Here is a 26,104-nt window from a genome sequence, read left to right on the forward strand (position 1 = left end):
ATAATTGTATTCTTTTGTTCTTTAGTTATCTTATCATAATCATGTTAATATTAAATATTCAAAGCCACATTGTCTATGAACTTTTATTACTAAACCTTTCAGTATGTCGCGAGTAAAGTTGAAAATTCCGTTCTTTATTCCTTTAAAACTTATTTACCGTTCACCTGTCCAGACGTTTTTAAACAACCAATACGGCATTTTCAATTCTTGTTTGATTGATGAAATAAATGCGAGACAAATGCGAATAACAACGTATTTGCAGATGAAAACGAAATAAAATGAAACAATTTAATCAAGTAATTTTTAAAAAACAATGATGTACTTACAGACAAATAATATTTATCGTAACAGCTATTGACGATTAATACTTAATTATCTGTGCTATTTAGACACCATTAAAAGCCATCAAACGCAAGGAATGAATGACTGATTCGCAAATCAAGATAAAATAATCATATACAATAATAGACAACAGAGATAGATTATAGTAATCTACAATATATAGCATTTGAAAATGTATCTTCAGTTCGTCTGTATGAATGATCATCGGATTCTCAACCTTCAAGTGGAGAAATATGTAAACTTTCTATCTACGACCTTTCAACATATTCCTCTACAATTTGTCACATATTTGCCGTTCTAGGACAACTATACGAGTATAGTATAATATTTTCTTGGAAATAAAGCACATACTCGCTGTTACGGAAATATTTATAGGTTTCTTTAGCGCACAAGATTATAATTAAGATAGACGATAAATAGTTAATTGAAAATCTTCATCAATTATTTTAGTGTTCTTTATTTTCTTCTCACGTAAGCATACTTGCTCCATTGGACATAGATCTGAGATCTCTTTGTATAAATAGCGTTTGGTATTTCAGTACAAATCACGATTGCGGACTTAGGTCTTACGAACTTCGAAACTTGTCAGTCAGCTAACGAGCCAAGTTGCACAAAACGGAACGTGCCCTAGAAACCACAACTAATCCTTAACTTACTCGAATTCCAACAATAATTTGTAAAGCGAAAGTTGGACGGTATTTCGTTCATTCTAATGAAATTCCACAAATAGTTTATTATTCCTAAATGAGGACATTTACCTCATACTTATATATTTAATAAGATTTTTTTATTGCGGTCCAATATTATGTGTGGGTTACCACAACAATCATGTGAGTTATTGTAGACCTTGTGATTTCACACGCTGAATTTCGAAGCTTGTTAAATTAGTCGCTATTATATAGCAAGTACTCGGTTTCTTACAGATGTATCAATCACTTTAATTGTTTAAAATAAACTATTTAAAGTTAAAAAACAAACTGGCAAAGGGAATTGGATTGCCTCTAAGAGCAAGATGATCTAAACTGACTTAAACTATTGTAATTTCGTGATAAGCTTAAATTAATTAATTTTGTTCAATTACTAATTTATAATTAATTATGTTCCACTCAAGTATAAAATGCATTTAAAATTGACTGTAATATCTCTGGGGATCTTTTAAAACTATTTCATATGTTATATAGCTAATTACACATAAATAAGTACCTATAACAAGTTATAATATAAAGTATTTATTCGTAACATGTTAAATGAATTCACGTTCCTAAACTCAACTCTAATTTGATATAAAATGCCTTCAGAATTTCAATAGGTATACATTCAGAATATTCAGTAGCGACCCATATCAGACTGTGATCATCGAGTGACGGACGGGTCTGTACGAAATAAGGCAATTTCCATACATTTATGGATTTTCCTACATCGATGAGAGCGGTACAATTGGAATTTGTGTGAAAGGGATAAACATATGGATTTAGGGGTTGATCACTTATCACGTCCTAATTTAATATTTTATTTAAATGAACTAATTTAATCTGCTCCACTGCGGGTATGTACATAAACACGTATACGTATGGCTACGATCGCTTGTGTGACGGGTATCTATGATAACAATCGGTACTGACAGCTTAAATTGCTCTCCTAAGCATGGTAGGGAAACTCACGAGGATATTTAACCTAGGCCGGGAACAAATCGGGGCTATCGACAGCGGCAATCGATCCCGCCATCGCCATCATTTAGACGCCTACACGCACCACTACATCGAAGTCATTATGATGACATGAATACATTGTATTGTTATATTGAAGATTAATCACGTTATACATTATTGTATATTGGAAAATAAATTTGTAGTCTTTTAATAATGGGTACAAACAATGAGGTGTTAATCCAGCCAAAATGGCGTGATTTGTATTGTCACAGATTTTATTTAATAACATAATATCTGTACCGAGATAATTTCATTTTAACCAACCTCAACGAAGGAGATTCTGAACTAAACTCGTCTATTGTGATTTTCGATGTGAAAGGTTTAAATACATAATTTACGCAGGATACTTATAATTTCAAAACGCTACGATTACTTAATTTCGTGCGTTTGATAGCTCACAAGACAGGAAAATAAAATCCTCAGGAGTTACGTTTTAAAAACCTTTGTTACTCAATTAGCTTGATTTCAAATGGTATAGACATTAATTTTTAAATGACTTTTTGAACGATGGAGTCTTGATTTGTATTTCGATTAGTTTACTCTCCTATTTCTTGGTCTGACGGAACGCAATTAACAGCTGACTGTGAGCGCCATACTCGTTAGTGTTTCAAAACATTTACTTTTCAAGATGTTAGTTAGTTCGAGTTGCCGATTTTGGAGATTTTGAGACAGACGTTAATTATCATCAGTTTCTGACTCTGATTACTTTGTAATCTTTACTCATATCATTTTTGTTTACTTTTTTCATTATAAGTGTTATTACAATTAGCAAAATTGGAATTTAAAGTATTTAGCACTGCATGTTATTAAACGCAAGTATTTATAACTTCAACAAGTTTACGCTATCCACGCTCATTAAAATACGTAGAAGAGTTCGTCCGTCGAAATCATTAAACCTAAGTTTTCCTCAGAATTTCGTAACTTTTTTTACTTCATATAATTTCTCTTTTAAGCGCCATAAAACAGAAGAATATATTAAAATAATCATTGTAGTATGAAAAACCCCAAGCCTGAACACAGACTTTTATTAAATAATAGCATAAAGAAGGTGTAAAAAAATTCAGTGTTGAAAACCCTCTTCAATGCATTTCACTGAGCAAAAACAGAAATGATTTTATAATTTAAAGCGAGTGCACTTTATTTAATTATCCAAAAAGGAAATGGAAAAGTGAAATAACGTAGCGAAAAGTAGCTAATTAAGCGAAGCGGCGAAACAGCTTCGGAGGCGATGAGAGATATGAGCTCGTTGAGAACGAGCTGTAACAAGCTTGACTTTGGTGTTTACGAGCGGTTCCAATGATTATTAATTATTATTACGAAACGTATTTTCTGATTCTGATTTCGATTCGTTGAGTTTGATGTTTTATTGCTTGTGATTAGTAGTTGAAATAAATAATAAAGATAATATAAGATTAAACAGTAAACGCTACAGGATGAACAGTCCCCATTACAGACATGCATCGATAAAAATAAAAGAAATACAACTTCAATATAAACAATCGTTGGAAAACTTGTATGGATTTGTAACTGTTGACCACAATTAGATATCGAAGTTTTAATTATTTTAAGCTTAATATAGACTACCTACTGAGCAAAATCGTTATTTGAAAACAATATTTAGTTTCCATAATATCTTTAACAATAACTGTTAACTTACTTATCGTAAATACGATAGTCTAAAATATGAACTAGATGTGATTATCACCCATTTGCTTAGTGAAAAAAATTTACATAATTGTCTTCTTTAGTATGTTAAAAATAAATCGCGATTAAGTTGGCTGGAAAATTACTGGCCGGACTATACTCATATTAAATTCGGCTACCACTGTTCAGAACAAACTAGTATCAACCATATGTTAATCTAATTTACTCTTTATTGTACACATAAAAAGAAGTTTACAATTTATAAAACAATACTCGTATACAAAAAGAAATATAAAACAGGCGGTCTTATCGTTAAACAGCGATCTCTTCCAGACAACTAGTTTGGAGGATCGGATAATGTGAAAAAAGAGGAAAAGTACAGAATTAAAATGAAACAAAACAGGAAGAAAACCAAATATACACACATACAAAAAATTACACAAATGAACTAGAATTTCACTTCTAATATTAATAACATACAATAAATAAAAAAAATATATGCTACTTAGGATAAAAGAGCATTGCGAGAGCGTCGAAGTTACTCTGTTTTAATTGGACAATCTGTTTTGCTAAGCTGACAGTGATGAGTCACTATTTTCTTAATTCTTAAAGAGTGTGATTTGACTATCAAAAACTATGCACTTCAAAACATTGTATATGAAGGCGCAGTATTTTGCAGCGAGCGAAAACTACCCGATTTAACAACTACATCGATCAGTGCACATGCTTTATTGATTTATTTCTTTACGACAAAATAAATCATTATAGCTTTGGTATTTTTTTATTTAAGAAATCAGGATTCTGTCCCCAAGCCTAGATATAAATTTCGGAAAAAATAAATATGTCAATTGAGAGCAGCTTGTATGTAATAAATGTTATGTATGCGTTTCATGAGCATTATATGTGGTGTAATATATCTGTCAAAAAGTTTTACAGTTACATCGAACATATGATATTGTAAACCCTTATTAAGAATATAATATCGGGAAAATGGCGACAAACAATTTATTTCCTGTAAATCGTAGCGTGTTCGTTGAAACATGTCGAATCGACGTATTAATAAAATTTAATTAAAAACCATAGCAATTCCGTGAGTACATTTTTGATTGAACTTAATTAAATGGATATTCGTTCAAATTTGTACGATATATGACGGGTTTTTGGTTTTGTAATTCGAATATTTGAATAAAGTATATGTATCAGCGTATTATTGTGATGATTGTTGCCTTATTATATAACGTAAGCCGTCAGATTTGAACTAGAACAAAACTCACGTCAGTTATGAAAATTTCGTAGTGGTTTTGCTACTTTAGTAGGTATCCTCAATTCCCTATGTACACAATAAACTAATTCTGCAAAGGTAAGTGGTGGACGAAGTTGCTTCAAAGCAATTTCATAGCAATATAGGTAGATCACATTAAAACTCAATGAAATCATGCGAAGCGGACTGAGAAATAACGTAGCGCATTGCGTGATTATGTAGAAGAAAGAAAACAAATATTCTTCTTTATTTTCTTTATAGTTAAAGCCCGCCTACGATGTCGTTGCATCAAAATCCGATTTAAGTAACTCTGGACCATTGTAGAAAATTGCGCCTGCATTTTAATATTTTTAAACAATAATATTAATTGATTTCCTTCTGGTGTGTGATGATTTTATTCTTATGGAACGCTTACTAGTCTCGCTCGTATTAGCATAATACAACCCAATTTTCATGAATTTATCATTGAGATAATTTTAAAAAAAAAATACGTAATTATTTATGGAGTGTGTGGAGATGAAATAGTCCACTGGACACAACATACATAAATCGTCGCCAGACCTAAAAGCACTCAAATCCGGCTTATGAACAGATTTTATAGGCTTAAAATTGTTTTTGAATTTCCCCTCAGAGGCTTTAAATCACATCGTAAATAATGTTTCGAAACAAAAACATTTACTGCAGGTTCCATGTGAAAAGGACACCTTTTTACTTTTATACATCTGTTCGAACTTTAAAAAAAAAATCTAGTTTTCTTCTAAAACGTTTATAATAAACAATTTTAACGTGTGACATCGGAGCAGAAGTTATGCAGTTTACCACATAATCAATTATATAGCGTATTATAAGATTTTGTCAACAAAGGTCACGACTTTCTCCCTCTAATCACAGAAAATTACTTTACTTTGTAAGTTAGTTGTTACTTTACTTTATTAGTTCGTCGAGTACAGATTCAATAGAAAAAGTACGAGAATTCCACGTTAAAAGTATCATTTACTAATGGGCAACGTAAACGTAACAAGGGGTATTGGATTCTTTTTGTTTTAAATCGTTAAAAGTTACGTTTTTTTTAATTAAAAACTCGGGCGTATTGTTATAGAGTATGGTTTTATTACCAGTTACGAAACAATATATGTATAATGCCTTTTGTTTTCTAAAGGTATAATTCCGCCGGAATTGCTGAAATGTTAAATTTTTACTCCTTCCATTGAAATTCCTTTTAAAATATTCTAATTATAATAACGGGTTTAACCTTATTTTACACTGCCCTGTAGAACTCAAAGAATTTTCTATAATTAAATGAACTACCGTATATATGCCGTATAATATTATGGTTAATATGGTTTTAATACTAACAATTTTCTTTTCTATGTCGACACGTTGTTTTAGCGGTTACAATGGCAAACATTTGTATGTGCCATACAGATGTTGATCTTGGACTGAGCGTTTGTGCTTATGTTCTGGTGTTTCTGGATCTCCGACACAAGATACCTAGAAATCCTACTAGAGACCGTTAAGCATAAGTTTATAATCTCAAGCGAAAATTTACTTGAGAGCGTTTTATTTGTGTAGGAACATGTGATTTGCTGTTAAGATTTCTATATATATATATATATATATATATATATATATATATATATATATATCTTATAACATACACACACAGTCGTCTGTTCCTATGATAAGCAACTTAATGCTTGTGATACAGGTAACAGCCGACTGTTATAACTATATATTTTTTTAATAAATACACATAGAAATAATACATATATAAATATATAAATACAAATATTACACCCAGACACATTTGGTGGAAAAAAATAGATGACGAACGCATTAGATATACAATACTAGAAAACACAAAAATACTGTTGTAATGCCGCATGAATATTAAACATACCCCTTAACAACATAAACAAAATATACACAGAATACATATTTCGTTAAAAACTTTCATTTCCAAATTTCTAGTTATTATGACAGTTAGTTGTTTACTGTATAACTTGTAGGAGTAAGTTACAATACAAACTAGTTATGTTTTCACATATAAACTTTATTTACGAACTTACAAGAATTGTGTTCAACAAACATTTAATGACTGTATATTTCGTAGAGAATAATATTAATGTTGTATTAGAAGGTTTCGTTTACAGAAGTCTGTACTAACATTACAACGAGGATAGATTTGATCTTTTTAACCGACTCCCAAAAAAGTAGGCGGTTCGATTGTTTTTTTTAATGTAGGTATGTTACATCACACTTTTGGCTGGGTGGACCGATATCGATAAGTTTTGTTTTAATTGATTGATTGATTGGTTTAATGGCTTCCAATTAATTGAAAGGTGTTGCGTGTCATATGGTCCCATTTAAATTTAATTGAGATGTGACAAGTACGTTTAGAGTTATATCTAATAATGCGCATTTACTTGACTATTTCGTTAACCTACGTTGTATTAATTATGTAACTTTTCACTGTGTTTATCGATTTTGATGATTCTTACTTTAATCTAAAGCTAATGCTTGTCATGTAGTCTTGTTTAAATTTGATCGATGTCTGTTGACTGCTTTTGGAGTAAGCTTTGATAGCGCGTATTTACTTGACAATTTTTTCGTCTTATTACGTTGTATTACTTGTCGATGTAATTCAATTCAATGTCAATGTCAAACCTTAACTTATAGTCTTTACGGCGACCGTCAAAGTGAGGACTGATCATAGGCACAAAAATGGACTTTATAACTTTTTGATTTTGGACAAATAATAAACCAATGCTCTGGCAATCTAAAACTTGTCCATCCCAATTTTTTTGCCAGCTAATAAACTTGTATAATTGTACATGAAACGTAACTGGCTATGAGAGAAAGAGAGAAAGAAACTCTCTCTCTCTTGCTACGTTCACCTCGCCCGATCACACTTCAGCTTACTCCTCAAGGACCCCAAGTAAAGCGTGCGTAAAGAAGTTTTACTTCTAAATTATTTGATTGATTTTAAAAATTATTTCACCAGGAAAACGTTACATTATCACTGAGTGACATAGGCTATATTTTAGTGAAAGAAAACGATAAAAGCCTAAATAGTTAAAGCTAGTGTAGTATAAAGATCAAATCAATAAAGCCGTGTCGGAAATTCACTCACACGCGCCAACTTACACGGTTTATTTTACGAACGATCATCAATTATTTCTCCGTTCATCGACCCCTTTATTCAGTATTTCCTTAATCGGAAAACTACCCTTTCAGGACGTCTAGACGTCCCGGACAGACACTATTTGTATAACTTATGTTAGCTGAGCTGAGCTCGGGAACCATTTAAAAATAGATTTATATCGATTAAGGAGTATTACTCGTAACTTGTAAGTGATTTTTCAAATGGGCGTGGTTGAGCTAATTTTATTGGTGTTCAATGTTTTTAAAAATTAGTGCATTTATATTCTTGAATAGGAAAAAAATCCAAATATAATCTACTATTCTTGCAGTTTCAGTATTTATTAAAATTGATTAACTACTAGTAAGTAACCATTTAACGAGTAGTTTTTAAAAAACACTATTATTAAAAGAATTCTAAAAAAATCACAATGCTTATTTTTTTATGATTATCTTTACAGTTTGATATTAGTACTAGGTTTCGATATCGAGAAAATAAATATTTTTTAACGAATTGCTATTTTTGTCTAACAGGCGACAAGCGGCGCTGAGCCCCAAGTCGCAGTGCTATGTGAAGCCGGCGCGACGTACCACCCCCAATACATGTCAGCTGCAGGACGATGGACACCTGATCTCACTACCAAGCCGCACAACTGCCTGAAAGACAAAATGGAAATCCTCGATTATTGCAAAAAGGTTAGATATTAGAGTAACAATTTTTTAAATTATAATTTTGTGTTTTTTTTTCTTACAACTTGGTCGCCAAACAAGAATGCGGCTCACCTGATTTTAAGCGATTACCATAGCTCATAGGCGCCTGCAACAGCAGAATCATTGCAAGTGTGTTACCGACTCTACACCCACATGCCCCCCGCCCCCATTCTGTCACTTTACTCCCCACAGGAACACAACACTGCTTGAAAGAAGTATTATTTAGCTGTAATCTTTAGTAAGGTCGAGGTACTTACCCAGTCAGGCTGCTCCAGAGTTTGAGCACGATATTTCCTACGGTGCCATACTTCAATTGAAGTAATAATGGAATAATGATAACAAGAAATCTTTATGATACACCAAAATAGAAACACAGTGATATAATATAATAAATATACAACGATGATCTTATGACTAAGAAAGCGAATATTTCTAGACAAAATTTTCAATTTCTAAGCATCATATCATAGTCGTTTTAAAAAAGGCTTATTAATGGATTAGTAAGTTAAGAAACAGACAAAAAAGAATTCGGCATTTAGTATCAAGAACAATGACAGGCAAAAAGGAGAGTTACATGTTCTTTGAATGTTAAGAGTAGCTTTAGTTAAGCACAAGACACTGAAAAACGAGTAATCATATAAAAATAAAACGAACGCCTGCGCAGATAAAACTTTTGCTCAAATCGCTATTTCTTTGTTCAAATAGAATATTCAATCCAATTTCGTGATTGTAGGAAAACTTTTGTCATTATGGGAAAAGTTGTGGTTGTTTGCTTTAGAGATTCCTCTTCAACTAAATTTATGCGATTTTCTGGAAGTTTTCCATAGTTACGTAACAATATAGTTTTGATACAAAAAATAAAAATATTCAAATACTGTAAATTAAATCAAAATATAACGAAATTTTTGGTCTAAACACCTGTTAAAATATTATTACAATATTTTTTTTTCTGTTCAATATATTACATTTTCATTTTTTCTAAATTAATTAATACGCTTTTCTAAGTGAAACATATTTTTCCAGGTTTACCCGAGCCATGATATCACTAACATCGTCGAAGCATCCCACTACGTCAAAGTTAGTAACTGGTGCAAGCTCGGTTCTAACAACGCTGCCAAGTGCAAGGTTACCAGATGGGTGAAACCCTTCCGTTGTCTTGGTAAGTGTGACACCATGTAGAACAAAATATATTTCCCGTATTTATTTCAGTGCTGTGTGGCTACGGCACTAAAGAATTTAGCCACCCCCTCTCTTCCCGTGGGTGTCGTAAGAGGCGACTAAGGGATCCAAGGGGAAGGGGAACAAGGTTCCACAACCATCTTGGAACTTAAGAAGCCGACCGATGGCGGGATAACCATCCAACTGCTGGCTTTGAAATACACAGGCCGAAGACGGGCAGCAGCGTCTTCGGTGCGACAAAGCCAGTACTGCGGTCACCAACCCGCCTGCCCAGCGTGGTGACTATGGGCAAAACACATGAGTTCACGTTATTTTTGGCGTAAACTTGTGGAGGCCTATGTCCAGCAGTGGACTGTATAGGCTGTAATGATGATGTAATGATTTATTTCATATACTTTTCCCACCTGTTTGGCATTATTGTTCTCAACTTTTATTGCCAGTTCTTTCAATCGTTGTCTATTACGTAATTTTGTTTTGAAGGAGACTTTCACATAAGCCTCGTTGAACCCGAAAACACTAAAAGAGGCTATATACAATAGGAAGAACAATACGGACACGTCTATGTTCAAAAATGAATTTTAGCGTAGATATTTATATTAAAAGACATATACTAGATATAATAGACGAAGATAATAAATAGATACATATATATAGTAGTTATTTCAATTAAAGTAAGTTAATTGTTTCTGGAATTGTCTCTAAAATTTCTGATCCACTTTTATATACTGTTAAAAACTAATAAAATAATTTTCAAAAACAGTTTTAAATCAGCAATTTAGGGTAATACCTGTTGCCACATAATATTTTCCCGTTATCTACAAAGAGTATTTGGCGGCAGAAGGCCCATTCCAATCGGATGCGCTGTTGGTGCCCGAGAGCTGTCTCTTCGACCACATCCACAACCAAAGCCGGTGCTGGCAGTTCTCTCGCTGGAACGCAACCGCCGGACGCGCGTGCGCTCAACGTGGACTCCGATTACGTACTTTTGCTATGCTCCTGCCTTGCGGTATCAGCCTGTTCTCTGGAGTTGAATTCGTGTGCTGCCCTAAGCATTTTAAAGGTAATTTGTAACTTCTTTCATCAAACCATGTTATGCCAAATGATAATAATATTTCAATGCTTCAAAATAATCCTAAAACATATTTTACATAATTTGAGAATTCATGTAGACGTTAGCATAAGATGGTCAAGATTTTACATTTTAATAACTAATTGTAATTAAAAAATCTTCCGTAACATTAAGTTGTTAATTACATTTTGTTAATATAAACTATTTAATAAAATGAACTAAATAAAATAAATAGTATTTGAAAATATTTTCATTTTTATAGAAAACGTTAAGATGCACAAGCCAATGGACGTCGGCGTTCCAGTAAGCCCTGGTGGTGAAGAGATGTTGGCTGCTTCTGCTGCTATGGACGAACGAGATGACGAACTTCTTGATGATGAAGACTCTTTGATCGATGACGATGATGACACCCTTAACCTCAGTGACGATGATGATGATGACGACACTGATGACGGTAATATTTATATGAATTTATTAAAATATGTAATTTGTTGGTGTATTTATACACTATAATTTATACAATAATTCACACCTCAACTTAAAATTTCATGCCATCAATCTAAAATGAAATCTTAAAAATAGAAAAAAATATTCATGTCCTATATAAGAGATAATATCTAGCAGCCATTTTATGTAAAGTTCGAAAAGATTTTCGTAAAACGATTTACTTTAACATTTATTTGATAAAGCTAATGGTATGTGGTATCAAAGTTTCAAAGACTTAGAAATAATTAAAAATCATTTTTTATAGATATGGATGAAGATGAAGATGCTGATTTATCTCATGATGACGACGCTGAAGATGATGACTACACGGACGGTGATGACTCCGCTTGGCCACGACCAGAATCGTCTGCATCTCCCTCTACCACCACTTCAACTACCACTACTACTACGACTACTACTACGGTTAGTGTTACTTATTGTTTAATACTTTTTGCAAGCCTTGAGCAGAAATGTAGCTAGTCATTATAATAGTATATTTATATAATTATAATGTTTTTGCTTATTTGCTTTGAATATCCACATACAAGGTTACTTACTTCCGGAAATTTCGTCAACACTGTACCAGAATAGTAGGCAATATTATTTCGCCGTATAAAGTAATCAATAAAGATAACAGGTGCATATTGTACAGGCTTCTACTGCTACCTCCGACCCGTACTTCTCACATTTCGATCCCCGAACCGAACATCAGAGCTACAAAGATGCGCAGCAACGGCTGGAGGAAACTCACCGGGAAAAGGTATGAGGCATGATCATAATTAATATTAAATATCGTCTAGAATAATTTTTTGACTCAAATTTCGTCTTGCAGATTACAAAAGTAATGCGTGAATGGTCAGAACTGGAAGACCGTTACCAACAGATGATGACTTCTGACCCATCTGCCGCGCAGACTTTCCGGCAACGCATGACTGCTAAATTCCAAGCAAACATCCAGGTAAAATCTTACAAACTGTTACTAAAAACGTTATTATTGAAAATTTTAACATATCAGACAAAGGTTTTGTAACAACAATCGTATAGAATTGAGATATATAGGACAAATTCTATATTTAATTTTTTAACACGGATGATTATTTTATAGCTCAGTAAAACATTGCCAAAAAATAACTTTACTTAAATAGAGAAAAATATAGACTCAATTTAGATAAGTGTCATTAAACCTAGATCTCCTATTAATCAAACTAGATTAAATTTAGCTCAAACCTATCTATGCATTAAAAACGGTTTAAGGGTAAATTCGAATCACGCATAAAAATCTCGAGGCAAAAAGGAGAAGGTTTAAAAATTTATTTATCGAAATACCTAGTCTGTTGAAATAATTAAAAAAAATGCCTGCTATGTGATTGTAAATACACAACCCTAAGGCGAATGTAGAGGAGAATTTAATGAAATCAATAGGTTCACTTTGTCATTTGATACGGAATCTTAAAAAATGTTATATTCTCAACAGTCGCTGGAGGAGGAGGGCGTATCGGAACGCCGTCGGCTCGCCGCCCTCCACCAGCAGCGTGTCCTCGCACACCTCGCTCAACGCCGCCGCACCGCACTCGCCTGCTACACGCGCTCTCTAAGGGACACACCTCCCAATGTTAGTATTATTAACTTGGTGACCTACTATATATTTAAATGTTCATAACAGTAAAATATATTTATTACAGACTCTTAAGTTAGTAAAATAAAATAAAATATACCATCCTAATTGTATCACTATTAAATTTTTTAGCAGATTTCAAAACTTTTTGTGTTTTACCAATATTTAACTAAAGTCATTTTCTCCTTAGATTTCAATATAAAGACGTCATATTATCATAATATCAAAATCAAAATTAAAAAAAAAAACTGTATTCAAATAGACCTCAAAAGCACTATTGAAACATTCATGTTATACATTAAAATTATATTTGTTGTAATTCAATATTTTAAGTAAAAAGTATTACTTTTTGAATTACAACTCAAGACTTAAGGCGATTTTATTTACAATTTAAAATATTCCAGGCTCACCGCGTCCAGAAATGTCTGCAACGTTTGGTCCGTGCCCTGGCGGCTGAACGCAGCGGCGCTCTGGCCGCGTGGCGCCGCGCTGCTGCCGCTGGTCGCGAGGCCGCCGCCGCTGAACGGGCTAGTGCTGCTGACAGATTACAGGTTACAACAAAACATTGAAAAAAAAATGTTATTTTTATTATGTTGAAAATTATATAAAATACTTCATTAATAAACCAGTTTTATACAATATAGTTATAAATGTTATATTTATAATGTATACGCTTAATAATAAATCTATAAAACTATTTTGAAAAACGATAATTTCTTACAAATTTTTTTTTTTTCAGATTTTCTATATCTTTGTTTTTTCTTTTGTCACTAGGATGCTGATCGCGCATTACAACGTGCTTTGACCTCCCTACGCCGTCGCCCACATCTCTACGCTAGCATTGGTACCGCTATTGAAGATTACGTTCAGGTATTCATTTTTTAATACCAATATTATACGTTAAAATTGGACAACTGTCCAATGTTCAATGAAGGACGATCCTTACGACATGGAATTAATTGCATTAAAAATTCAATAAGGCTTCATTAATATTCAAGTCTTGAATGGTTAGAGGATGGAACTTTCAAAAGAATGTTTTGACCAATTTTTTAAATTCAGATACTTAAGTATGCTTGCAAACTTTACAAAATTCATATAACGTTAAATATTATTTTAGTCAATGCAGTCAAAGGACGACATGGCTGTTTCCTTAATGTCCATGACTCCTGAGGCCGAGGAACTCCTTCTGGACCGCATTGAAGCTGAAGTGCAAAGAGAACAAGCTGCTCGTGAACAACTCAACGCGAAGAGGGACCAGCGCACACGTCAGCGACAGGATATTCAGAACGAACGTGTTAGGGTAAGTGTTACTGTATTCTTTTGTCCTTTATAGTTTTTAGTGCATGAAAAAATAAGGTAGTCGTTCATCGCGTTTACAAACAAGATAGTACCGATTTCAAACCCCAATTTTTAATGGAATAAATGCTCCTAACTAATGCAATTGATAACTAAAGATAATTTTAGTAAAATATATTCTCTTTTTTTTCAAAACTCCTTGGTGGTTTTAATAAAATTAGGCATAGTAAAAATTTCTTCTTTATGTTTGAATAACAAAATGTTCCATTATTCGAGTCGCAAAATATTTGTTTATAATTAGATCATTGAATAAAAGAAAACCATACTGTAAAACAAACATTCAAATCTGTTTTAGACCTCGAATGGCGTGAAAGAGAGCGAAGAAACAGACGACGAAGCAAGCGAAATTAATGAGACGGAGGACACCACAACCGTGTCCACAACTCAGACCTCCGCTGCGCCTTCTGCCTCCCCCTCTCCCTCGGCGTCCGTGTCCGTACGAGATCTCACCACACGACCGGCTTTCACTCAAGAAACCACTACCACTGTGAGTGTTCACTTAAGAATACCCAGAAGTAAAGTTAGACCAACGTTCTTATTACTTTTAAAATAAATTTACCAATTTAGTTCGTGCTATTAATTATGACAAATACACTGCACTGAAACATATTTCAAAGTACACCTTTTTTTTGAAAACATTGCTTTTTCATCATTCCGATTTTAATATGTTAAATATTACCTACCAAAAACAGAATGCGTTATAAAAGTATTTTTGCACTTGCGTACCCTTCTTGGGGTAAAAATTTTAATATGATAAAAAATAAATATTTAAAATGTCTTGCGTTTACAGGAAATCATTACAAGCACGATGACTGACGCTCCAGAGAGCGAAACCGAAACTAGTGAAGTAAGCGAAACATCCAGCCGACGATCCACCAGCGAGGTGATTATTCTTAAGATTGTCTGTAAACGGATTTTTTGACAACATAGAACTCCTTGAAAAAGTATTTTTGTTAAATTAAACCGACAGTTTTATTTCAAAATCATCATACTAAGATTTACTTTTATTCCCTGAAAATTAACGTTTCCAGACGTCACTACTGCTACAGTTGTCTCTACTGTTGTCATTAGTATTAAGGCTATAACATTCTGTTCTGTTCTAGACCGAGGGTGAAGGTTTACGCGCTGCTTTAGAACAAGCGGAGGAAAGGGCGCCGCCTCCACCAGCCCATGCTCTCAAACATGAACTGCAACATTCCCAGCCTGTAAGTGTTAATATGTTCTTTTTAGAAGTATGCAAATAAATTTAAATTTTATAAGCATGATTAAGCTTTATAAGCGATTGTAAAGGATCCTCTTAAATACTACGTACTAAAAAATATATCATACGAAATTCTTCAATAAATGACTGTCGTTGTAAACAAAAAGTAAAAAGCAATATTATAATTTGTATTTTAATATTCTAAGACCACCCTAATAGGAACAACCTAAATATTTCTCTTACTTTAATCTTTCAACTTTATCCGAGAAGCCAGAAAGTAGTAAATCACTTTACGTCCCTTCCGTTCATTGCATATTATTTGGTAGTAAATGATTATGCCATATATTTAGTATTAAGCGTGCATTAACTAAAGCCGCGACTCAACATGAACGTAACTCCCAGGAGTACAAGGTGCGGGCCAGCGGCAGCGGCGGCGGCGCGGGCGCGCTGTACCCCGCGCTGTGCGTGGGCGGCGCCGCGCTGGCGGCCGCCGCCGCCGTCGCGCTCGCCGTGGCGCGCCGCCGCGACCGCGCGCCCTCCGCGCAGGGATTCGTGCAGGTTAGCAAAAGTCACCTGTAACTGAATTAAACTTAATTTTTTTATAAATAAAGGCCTCACACTCAACGGGGATTTACTCATCAAGCAAAAACGCTTAGGCAACTACAAACATTTGTATTGCCAATACAATGCCATGGCGGGTTGCCATGAGCGGGTATCATAACCGCGATTGTTAACGCAACGGCCATAAGGCAGTGCTGTGACCCTTGAGTCCAGGGATCGTCAAACGTCCCACGAATGGGCAGAAACCTCCTTTTCTCACACGAGAAGGCTCAAAAAGAAAGAATATGGAGAAATATAAGAAAAGGTTGGAAGTATTGTAGTTGTAGTGTTGTATTTGTAGTTGTAGTGTTGAAGTATTTAACGCCATGCGCTAGTTGGCCTATCTCACTATTTAGCAGATAATTTGCCTACCAAAAAACGGTCACTATCTAGTGTTAATGATAACGAGCAATAGCAAAAAAAAGCACCTCAATCAGAGATAACTGCTTGAATATAATCTAAAGGTCATATTATTTGGTTAACAGCAAGACTATGGTAACCAGTAACCACGGTGATGATGAAATGAATTCTCACAGCTTGTGACATGAGTTGTAATTCATAAACTTGTAGCCGCTACTTTGTGATGTTTTTATTAAGGTCAATAGTGCCAAGATATTTTTTTTTTTTTTTTGTATAAAAGTCCTATTATATTTTTATTTACATCATTACCAAATTGACAAAAAAAAATGTAATTTTCAGGTCGAACAGACCGGCGCAGTGGCTCCCACACCTGAAGAGCGACACGTGGCCAACATGCAAATCAATGGCTACGAAAATCCTACCTATAAATACTTTGAAGTCAAGGAGTAAATCTGCTCCTACATCCCACCGTCCATCAGGCCTGCCTTACACTCTTTCTTATTTCGGGAAGTGTTAGCAAGACAAGTATAAGAAAGTGACTAATTGTGATCTCGTTTCGCTTGTCATTCCCTCGAGGTTCATTTGATAACATTACATTTGTAACTAAAAGCACAATAATATTGATGTCTTGACACTTTTTAAAATATTATACTACTAATATCATCATAACGCCGTATATCGACATTAAAGCTAGATTTGACTCTTATTTCAAAATTCCTTCTTTGAACTCTTTTGAACCGATGAAAGGGAATAAGATTAACCTTTTAATCTATTATTTGTGATGTGTGCTAGATAATCCCTCATCTCTGTACCCTGTCCTTATATCTATTTCCTCGAACAATTAATTCTTTATGGAATGAATGTGTGTGCAGATTATGTGAACTATTCCTCGATCGTAAGGCGAGCCTGATGGTTAATGTTCTAAATGTTCATTGTAATAAGAAAGCTTGTGTGATTAGTCAACATATTTTTTGCGATTTCTCGCAGTCAGTCAAACTAAACATAACTGATATTAGAATTTATATTGTTTTATATGTTATTTTTTATGTTTGCACCAAAATATTTATTTGAATTTAAGATTAGGTCTAAGTTTCGTCTAGTATCCTAGAATTCATAAGTTTCACCTTGTAGTCGAGTTATTTAAATTAAGTTTTCGAGACCGCGTCTCGAGTGATAATGCACATTGAAAATAAATACTCACTTTTCGATATTGTTTTTCATTATATTCTCATTCTAATTTGTCGACACTCATCTCACTTTAAGACGATACTTGGAGTGTTTGTTTTTCGCGTTATTTCACTGTGCGTTGTCCCTCGACTCTGTGGAACAAACGTCCATGGTACGCTGTGTATATAGACTCCGCGTACAAATTCGAACCTAAATTTACTTATTCTTAAAGCCCGCTTTCTTTTTCTAATGTAGGTAGAACATAACGTGAATTTTATGTAATAAAATGCGAAAATATATTTTAATAATTATGTGTACTTAGCAATGGGACGGGCGGCAAAGCCGGTGCGGGTGAACGCGTAGCCTCTGTAGTACCTACTCTTCTAGTCAAAACTTTGGTACCTTCGACCTGAGGCACTTGACAGATCACTCTCGTGGTCGCGTCGAGGTGTGTCTCGGGTACATACTTCTGTCTCTTTCCCCCTTCGTCTTTCTCCGTTTACCCGCGGGACAATACTCATAGTTCCCGGTAGGAAAGGACTGTGTACTCAACGTGTGCGAATAAGGTTTAAAATCACTATGAGCTATTTGTGAAGTTCAATAAGAGGAGCTTCGTATGATCTAGTCAAAAACAGGCGCGTTTATAATCGGTTTAGTTTAACGATGGCCTGCGCACATTGGGTACTCGGTGATGCCGAAGCAGTTAAGCTTAGCGAGTGTATGTACGGTTATTATATAAGTAGATGTACAAAAGTAATACATTATATAGATGTTCTAGCGTCAGATACATAGATATAAAGCAAATATAATTATATATTGCATTCGTCCGATTAATATAAGGGCTTGCGCTCGTGTCTATTCCCACGTACCATTCTTAATGTTACGCCGTAGTTAAGATGTAATTCTGCCTCAGTATTATATACATTTAAGCTTATTTGTTACATAAGCTAATTTATATACACTAATTCTATTTGTTTACGGGCGAACTGGCGCTGCTACCTTAAGGAAATCATATCAGATGCGCTGAGGCGCTGTCCTCTCTTCACTTAGACGCGTTTAGCGCCGTACGTTACGTCTTAGTTCGAACCAACGTCGAGAGAAGGCGCTATACGCGCGTCAAAGTGAATAGAGGTTGAATGAGCGCCTGCCCGTGGCTTGTACGGCATTTACGTAAGTTTACTCACTGTATAACGTAAGTCTAATCCTGCATCAAGTAACCGCTGTATTTTTACTAATAACTAAGTAACGAGCCGACCACTTATTTTTTTAACAAAACTTTTTGCTCAAAATCAGCTGTTTATCGTCGGTATTGAGGAATGGTCTGTATTCAATGTTTAATATTTCGATGTCAACAATATTCGATGTTCGTAGTTTTAACCCTGGTTTATGTAATTTCAAATCACTGTTTCACGTATTTTGAGAATATAATAAATGGTTTGAAATTTTTTGTGTTTCCTATGCTACATTTATTGTGAGTTCGAAGTTCAAATTGAATCAATAAATAGGAATTTAAATATTGGTGTTGTTAATGGCGCTACTCGCCTCATCCTATTTTTGATTACAGCATAGCAAAATTTAATTATTAAATCTTTAATTTTTAACAGTGAAAAAAGTAAAGGTATTTTTAAATTTTTTGCTAAATCCAATATTAAATAATCCATAATTAAATTATTGAAAAATTAAAAAGCAAAATGTATTTGAATCATTTGAATTTAAGAACCATTATTTGTATACAAATGAATACTAGAAAGACAGGCAAACCACATCTCAGTGTTACAATGAAAAGCTAAACCTAACTTTCAGTAAATAACTTTTAATTGATTTCCATAATTCCTTTCTAGTGAAGCTAAACAGTAAAAGGTTTAAGAGAGTTAAGCCTTCAAAAGGGTACAATGGGCTACATTTGACACTTTCTTTAGATGAGAACTATTTGAAGCTTTGACTAGGAGAAAAAAACACATTGCAGCATTTTTCAAAATTTTATTCTGGAAGAAAAAATTAACAGTGGCATTAGCATGTTAAATGTGGCAAATGACCATACTGATGTTTATCGAGCTTCAGGCAATGGAAGACTCGACATCCTATCTATAATATAAAAATGAGTCGCTGAATGTGTTGCTAAGCGCAAAACTCGAGAACGGTTGGACCGATTTCGCTAATTCTTTTTTTAAAATATTCCTTGAAGTACGAGGATGGTTCTTACGGAGAGAAAAATTCTAAAAAAAAATTAATAAAATTAAAGAATCGACTGTTAGGCGATACGAAGTTCGCCGGGTCAGCTAGTTAGATATAATTGAGTGTAGGGATTACAATTATTATTAAGTAAATGAGGAATTGTTAGTTTGCATCCTTTAGAATATGTCTTGAAGTTTCTTAATCATGGAGATGTCTTCTCGAAGTTTTTAATTAACACCGAGAACGAATATACAAATCACAATACAATACAGAAAATTGTGATGTTTTAATATTAAAATGTATGTAAATCGTTCTTTATAAAATTACCTCTAGAACCTTGCGTAACTTTAATTATTTCATTGTGATAAAATGCATTTAACACGTTTGGATTTTTTTTTCCATTTTAAATTTTTTGTTATCCATATGGCATAAGACATTTTGAGGTTTATATGAATTTATAATTGCGATTAATTTTCCTAAATTCTAAAATATAATGACTTTTAAAAACTAAATAGTAATCCTTACTACATTTACTATTGATATAGTTATATTATTTTGACAAGGACTATGAACTGCTTGCTGCTTGCTGGCTTTGAAATACACAGGCCGAAGACGGGCAGCAGCGTCTTCGGTGCGACAAAACCAGCCCTGCGGTCACCAACCCGCCTGCCCAGCGTGGTGACTATGGGCAGCACACATGAGTTTTACGCATTTTTGGCGCGAACTTTTGGAGGCCTATGTCCAGCAGTGGACTGTATTAGGCTGAAGTGATGATGAACTACTTTCTCTTGGACTTAGCAATTCACGCTTATAATAAACTCTGTTAAAATCTCTAGCAGCCAGACTGGGGAAGTTTCTAAAATTTACAGAAAATTATAGCTAAATAATATCTACTATTCTAACGTTGAGTGTGTCTACGGTGAGTAACATAGTTGGAGCTGATGGAGATACTCGTACGTTGTGTTGAAAGTGGATGTATGAGTATGATCGACAACGAGCTTGTGATACTTCTGGTGTTGCACAAATACAGTCTTCGATGTTAATTTATCACCATAAAGGTATGAAATAAAATAAATACGCAAATTTTGAATACCAAACATTGAAAAATATTATTGATTTATTTTATAAAATGACTAGATAACCTACTTCATCAATCATCATTCGTTATCATCCATCATCAACATAATAATTTATTTAAATAAAAGTGAAGCTATGATTCAATTAAACGAGAAATGGAAAAACAAACAACTATAATAATCACTGAGACAATTACTTCGCGCGTTATGCAGAATATTATAATCTCTCAACTTGTATTAAAATAAATTAATTATTAAATAAATTAAATACTGGTCCCTAAAATATGTAACAAAAACTAGCCGGTTATTCAATTGCTGCACTGTCCCAGTTATGAGCTATGGGTGCCAGACGTGGTCTCTAACTAAGGAAACCATAACTAAGCTAAAAACTTGTCAATACAACATAGAGAGCAGTATATTAAATATCAAGCTGAAAGATAAAATATATTTGAAAACAATTATAAAACGCAATAAAATAGTAAAAATGGACAGGATATTTCATTCGAAATAGAAAGGTGAAGTGGGCCAAAGAAGTTACTTTTTGGTACCCCAGGGAGCGTAAAAGACAAAGAGGAAGACCAATCCGTAGATAGAACGACGATATAAAAGCGGTAGCAGGTCCATTGCGGCACAGAGCAGTAAATAATGAACCCTGGAAGCCTATACTACAATACAAAACCATCAACCGATGTCTAATAATTTTGTACACAATATTATTTAAAACTAGTCTAATAGATTGTTAAGTAATGGCTTATTCATTAATTTCATTTGAAGTTATGATTCAAAATTGGCGTCATCTTGATGTTGATTATTGTGTTCCGCTACTTCACTTATCGGCATTTAGATGTTTAGTTCAATTACTTTGTGGAATGAAAGGACAAGCTGTCCAATTGAATGGCTATTTGAATGAGTTAACTGCGACATTCGTATATAAATTGCAATCAAAATACGGTTTTAGTTTAGGCGCGTTTTTTTCCAAATGAAAATAGATAATATGGAAAAACTATTTATCTGGTTTAATGTAAAACTTTTTAAAACGATTTAGTGTTGAATATTTCTGTAACCCTAAAGTGAAAAACTTGTAGAAATTAAACTTTGTGTGTCTACTGCAATGAAAAAATGAAAATGCTAAGAAAGAAAAGAAATGAAATTATCTAAAAATGTTGTCTAAAATATGAATTCTATGTATTTATCTTTCAAATAAAATAATTGAATTATATTTTAAATTCTTCTGCATAATTTTGCAATTTAAAATTCTACATTGATTACTGATAATCCAATGTATGGAACATTGGAATAGTCTAGCGATGTCCTGTATCAACGCAGTGGGCGTTTGACAAGTTTCGTTTGTTTAACGGCTATAGATTTTCCATCGTGGTTCGGCTAACGGCTTATATAACGATTTTTAAATGATTATATCATTATACATATAAATATTTAACAAATTAAGTGCTCGAAGCCGTAAAAATGTATAAGACATACAATGAGCTGCGATGAGATAGTGCAGAATTGCGTTGAGAAAGGGACACACAGAATTTGTATGTGAAGCTTACTTTTAAAAAAGTACCTGAGTTTGATTATATTATAATAACCGGTTTTTATCAAATGTACATATACCAAAAAAATCATTTTTTTTTTAATTTTTGTCTATCTCTCTTGTTGTTTGTTTGTTCCGGCTAATCTCTGAAACGGCTGGACCGATTTCAACGGAATTTTCACTGGTGGATAGCTGATGTAGTAAGGAGTATCTAAGGCTACTCTTATTTTAGATATTAATTTATTTTATAAGTCAGAGAACTGAACAAAAACTTATTTGTTTAATTCCACGCGGATGAAGTCGCGGGCGCAGCTAGTATATAATATATTTAATTAATCAAAGTATGCCATTGCTATCTATGCACTTTTGCCATTTTGCTAATGAATTACCTATGTAGCTCATTGATACCCTTACTAAAAAACATTCGAACGGGAATCAACAAAATGTTTGAAGGTGTTTTGGACTGCCCCATCGGAGTTGAAATTTTTTCCTTGCAAAAAGTTATCCAAATTTTGAAAAAAATGGTTATCTGTTGGAGCAAGGTCCGGGGAGTACGGTGGATATGTTAGACATTCCAATTGAAGCTCCTCTAATTTGTTAGCCGTCTGTTGTGCAGTGTGTGGTCTAGCGTTGTCCAGTGTCCTGAAGCAGCAGTGGCCTAGAGCGATTGACTAGCCTCGATTGTTTAATAGCTAGCTTTTCCATTATGGTTTGCATTTATTGACAGTATCTGGTCAGATTTAAGAAAGCTGTTGTGAACGACACCGGCACTAGTCCACCAAACGCTCACAAGTAACTTTTTTTTGAGTCAAGTTTCGCTTGAGGCAGGATTTGGCTGGCTCGCCAGGGTTGAGCTATTGCGATGAGCGCTTCCGATTTTATCGTACATGATCCTCTTTTCATCACATATTTTCACATTCACATTCGATTTAAAATTCCTTAATTATTGTGCCGGTTGAGTAATGTAACGCAGCAGTCTAAGCGCTTGTCGTTGTCGGTTTTCTTCACTTAATTCATGCCCAATTTGCTTCAAGTGGATCAAAACGGTTTAATCACTAAATCCGCAGCCTGCAGCTAACTCGGACGTGGTTTGTGATGGATCCGCTTCCACAATAGCCTCCAACTCTTAATTATCAACTTTAGTCTCCCGCTATCCACGGAGCTTGTTCTGTAGGTCGAAATTTCCAGAATGAAAACTTTGGAACCAAAAACTGCGTTTTCACTGTGTTTTCTTTTGCGACACCGCAGCCATACACATCATTAACCCTTCGAGCCGTTTCTGCAAAACTGGTGCCACGGTGGAATACGTACTCGTAAATAACACGATATTTCAAGTTTTCCATTTTGTAAACTCAGTGACGCAAAGATGAAAAACAAAAGAGGAACAACAAATGAATTACGGTTCTCGAAACGCAAATGCATGAGTAAATAGCTGTATAAATTTGAATTTGGAATTCTTAACAAAAGAGGAAATATTTGAAATCAAAGTGGCTAGTACGACAAAACGCCAATTTCATAATTATGTAAGGACCTAATATAAAGCGTTCGTCCAGCTGTGTATAATTAGATAAACAATTAATATTCCTTAGGATGATAAATATTAGTTCATATTATTTTGCAAAATGTAAATTAAATTGTAGATATCTGAAGAAATAACTAAACGGTATGTATTAGTTAACTCGGTCTGTATGATCGAAATAATAATTATACTCGTAATTATGTGCTGTATCACATTATTAATGTATTGTTTGTTGTTTGAACGCATTCAAGCATTAAATTAATTTACATCAACTAATCACCTCAATTAATTATTCAAATAAGATACAGTTTTGATAATGTAATCTTATGATGGATCTAAATCTATGCATGATTTAATATGAATATGAAATCACAAGGAACCTATTCCAAAACAAACAAAATCTTTAATTTCATTTATTTTGCTTATGAGCGCCAACTATTGTCCAATTGCATGACTACGTCAGAGCCACCGCTATCTGTCGTCCTTTGTATACACACCATAACCGCTAGATGGGGGTTATGGCGTGAAAAAAAGAAGTTGTGGTGCTTCCAAAGTTTGCTAGTTAATACTGCCATCTACTAAAAATGAACAACATTCAATAAAAACTTTACAATAAAAGAGTATGAGTAGATACGTACGCTTGCAATGTTTTCGAATAAGATGGCGGCTTAAGATAAATTTCTATAGATGGCGTTAGTGGACACACAAGTACTTATAATACTTTTGTTTATTTAATTTTTAGCTTACAGCCATCATGGTATGTTAACTGTTTTATGAGTAACTTCGGTCATTACTTCTCAATTAAAACTTTCCGTAATGAAATCAGAATGTTACAAGTTTCGTATTTGTGAAAATCATAAAAACCACGTGTGATCAATTAACGTAACATCATTAAAAAACCACGTTATGAAAACAGTTATAGTGTCTAGGAAAATATTGTAACTATTTTAACAGTAAATAGGTTACTGAACTTAAAAAACACTGCACAGTGTTTATTTAATAATAGACTAATTAATTGAAGAATTAAACCAAATTCATTTTAACAAGCAGTTTTTGTTTCTTTTTCCAGAAACAGGCTATAAAGTAAAAACATGATTTCCCGTGGCTTTGCTTGTGTAGAAACTTTTATTCTCTGTCTGTAAATAATATATAAATGTTATAAAAGTACTTTAGTAGCCAAATCTGATGTACAATTATAATTTTATTCGTTTGACGCTGATATAGGTATTTATAAATATAAGTTATTAATTACCAGTTGAAAAACATTTTTTTTTTAATTACCATTTAATGCCATTGTTTCGAGGAAAATTTATTCGTTTTTCTGTTCTGTCTGTTCTGTTCAATCTGGAAGAAATTTGGTACAGAGGTATTCTGAATAGCGGGAATGGAACATTTTGTTTTGGAAAAATTTACGTATTTCGTAGATCAGATTTGTATCTTTTTTAACAAAATAAAAATTGACTTTATTTTCCATAGTAGTCATTTAGAGGTGAATGCCATAGGCTGGCATGTGGGATGATAATATATATCAGTAGGATCTTACAGTAGATATGTGTTTAAAAGGAATTTCGTTGTATATTCAATTTTCACATATCGATATTATTTCTACAACTTTTTTATCGGTATTTTTGTAGAAAAAGATTTTTTTCTACAAAAGTACCGATCTCTGGAATCTAAAAAATAAATGAACTTACAGTTCAAGATTAAATCCAATCCCTTGGTGTACTAGTAAATAGTTCACCACTATGAAGTTCATATTCCTGTTTTTACAGAATGCGGTCAATCATCTTATACACTTACAAATATTAATTTTTTAGTTTCCAAAATATTTAATTAAACAAATCTCATATTTTTATCTACATGTGAAAATCTTCACAATTTCACCTGACTCAATACGATTGTCTAATTGAATGAACTACGTTTCAGACTGGTATGAGTTTATAGCCTTTTTCGGAA

General features: G+C 33.6%; 1 protein-coding gene and 1 long non-coding RNA gene across 2 annotated transcripts; one reads left to right on the plus strand and one right to left on the minus strand.

Moving 5' to 3' along the window:
- The first annotated feature begins 8,629 nt into the window (after positions 1–8,629).
- Positions 8,630–19,355, plus strand: LOC123660829 (amyloid-beta-like protein). The gene is made up of 15 exons (XM_045595861.1): positions 8,630–8,793; positions 9,832–9,967; positions 10,826–11,047; positions 11,319–11,510; positions 11,808–11,965; positions 12,195–12,302; positions 12,375–12,500; positions 13,017–13,154; positions 13,562–13,708; positions 13,932–14,027; positions 14,275–14,457; positions 15,304–15,396; positions 15,617–15,718; positions 16,117–16,272; positions 17,014–19,355. The coding sequence occupies exons 1-15, from the start codon at positions 8,701–8,703 to the stop codon at positions 17,122–17,124; spliced, it is 2,061 nt and encodes a 686-aa protein (XP_045451817.1). The 5' UTR covers positions 8,630–8,700; the 3' UTR covers positions 17,125–19,355.
- On the minus strand, positions 12,933–13,703 carry LOC123660840. Its single transcript, XR_006744255.1, has 2 exons — positions 13,568–13,703; positions 12,933–13,133 (listed from the first exon to the last, which is right to left on the minus strand). It is a non-coding gene; the product is annotated as an uncharacterized LOC123660840 (long non-coding RNA).
- Positions 19,356–26,104: the final 6,749 nt, after the last annotated feature.

This window comes from Melitaea cinxia, chromosome 16, assembly GCF_905220565.1.
Source record: "Melitaea cinxia chromosome 16, ilMelCinx1.1, whole genome shotgun sequence".
Lineage (NCBI taxonomy): Eukaryota > Metazoa > Arthropoda > Insecta > Lepidoptera > Nymphalidae > Melitaea > Melitaea cinxia.

Excerpts from the sequence above, each read along its gene's own strand:
- LOC123660829 (XM_045595861.1), top strand. The coding sequence starts at position 8,701 with ATGTCAGCTGCAGGACGATGGACACCTGATCTCACTACCAAGCCGCAC. Across the intron at positions 11,966-12,194 it reads CTACTACGACTACTACTACG|GCTTCTACTGCTACCTCCGA; the intron begins GTTAGTGTTACT and ends CATATTGTACAG. Across the intron at positions 12,501-13,016 it reads AATTCCAAGCAAACATCCAG|TCGCTGGAGGAGGAGGGCGT; the intron begins GTAAAATCTTAC and ends TATTCTCAACAG.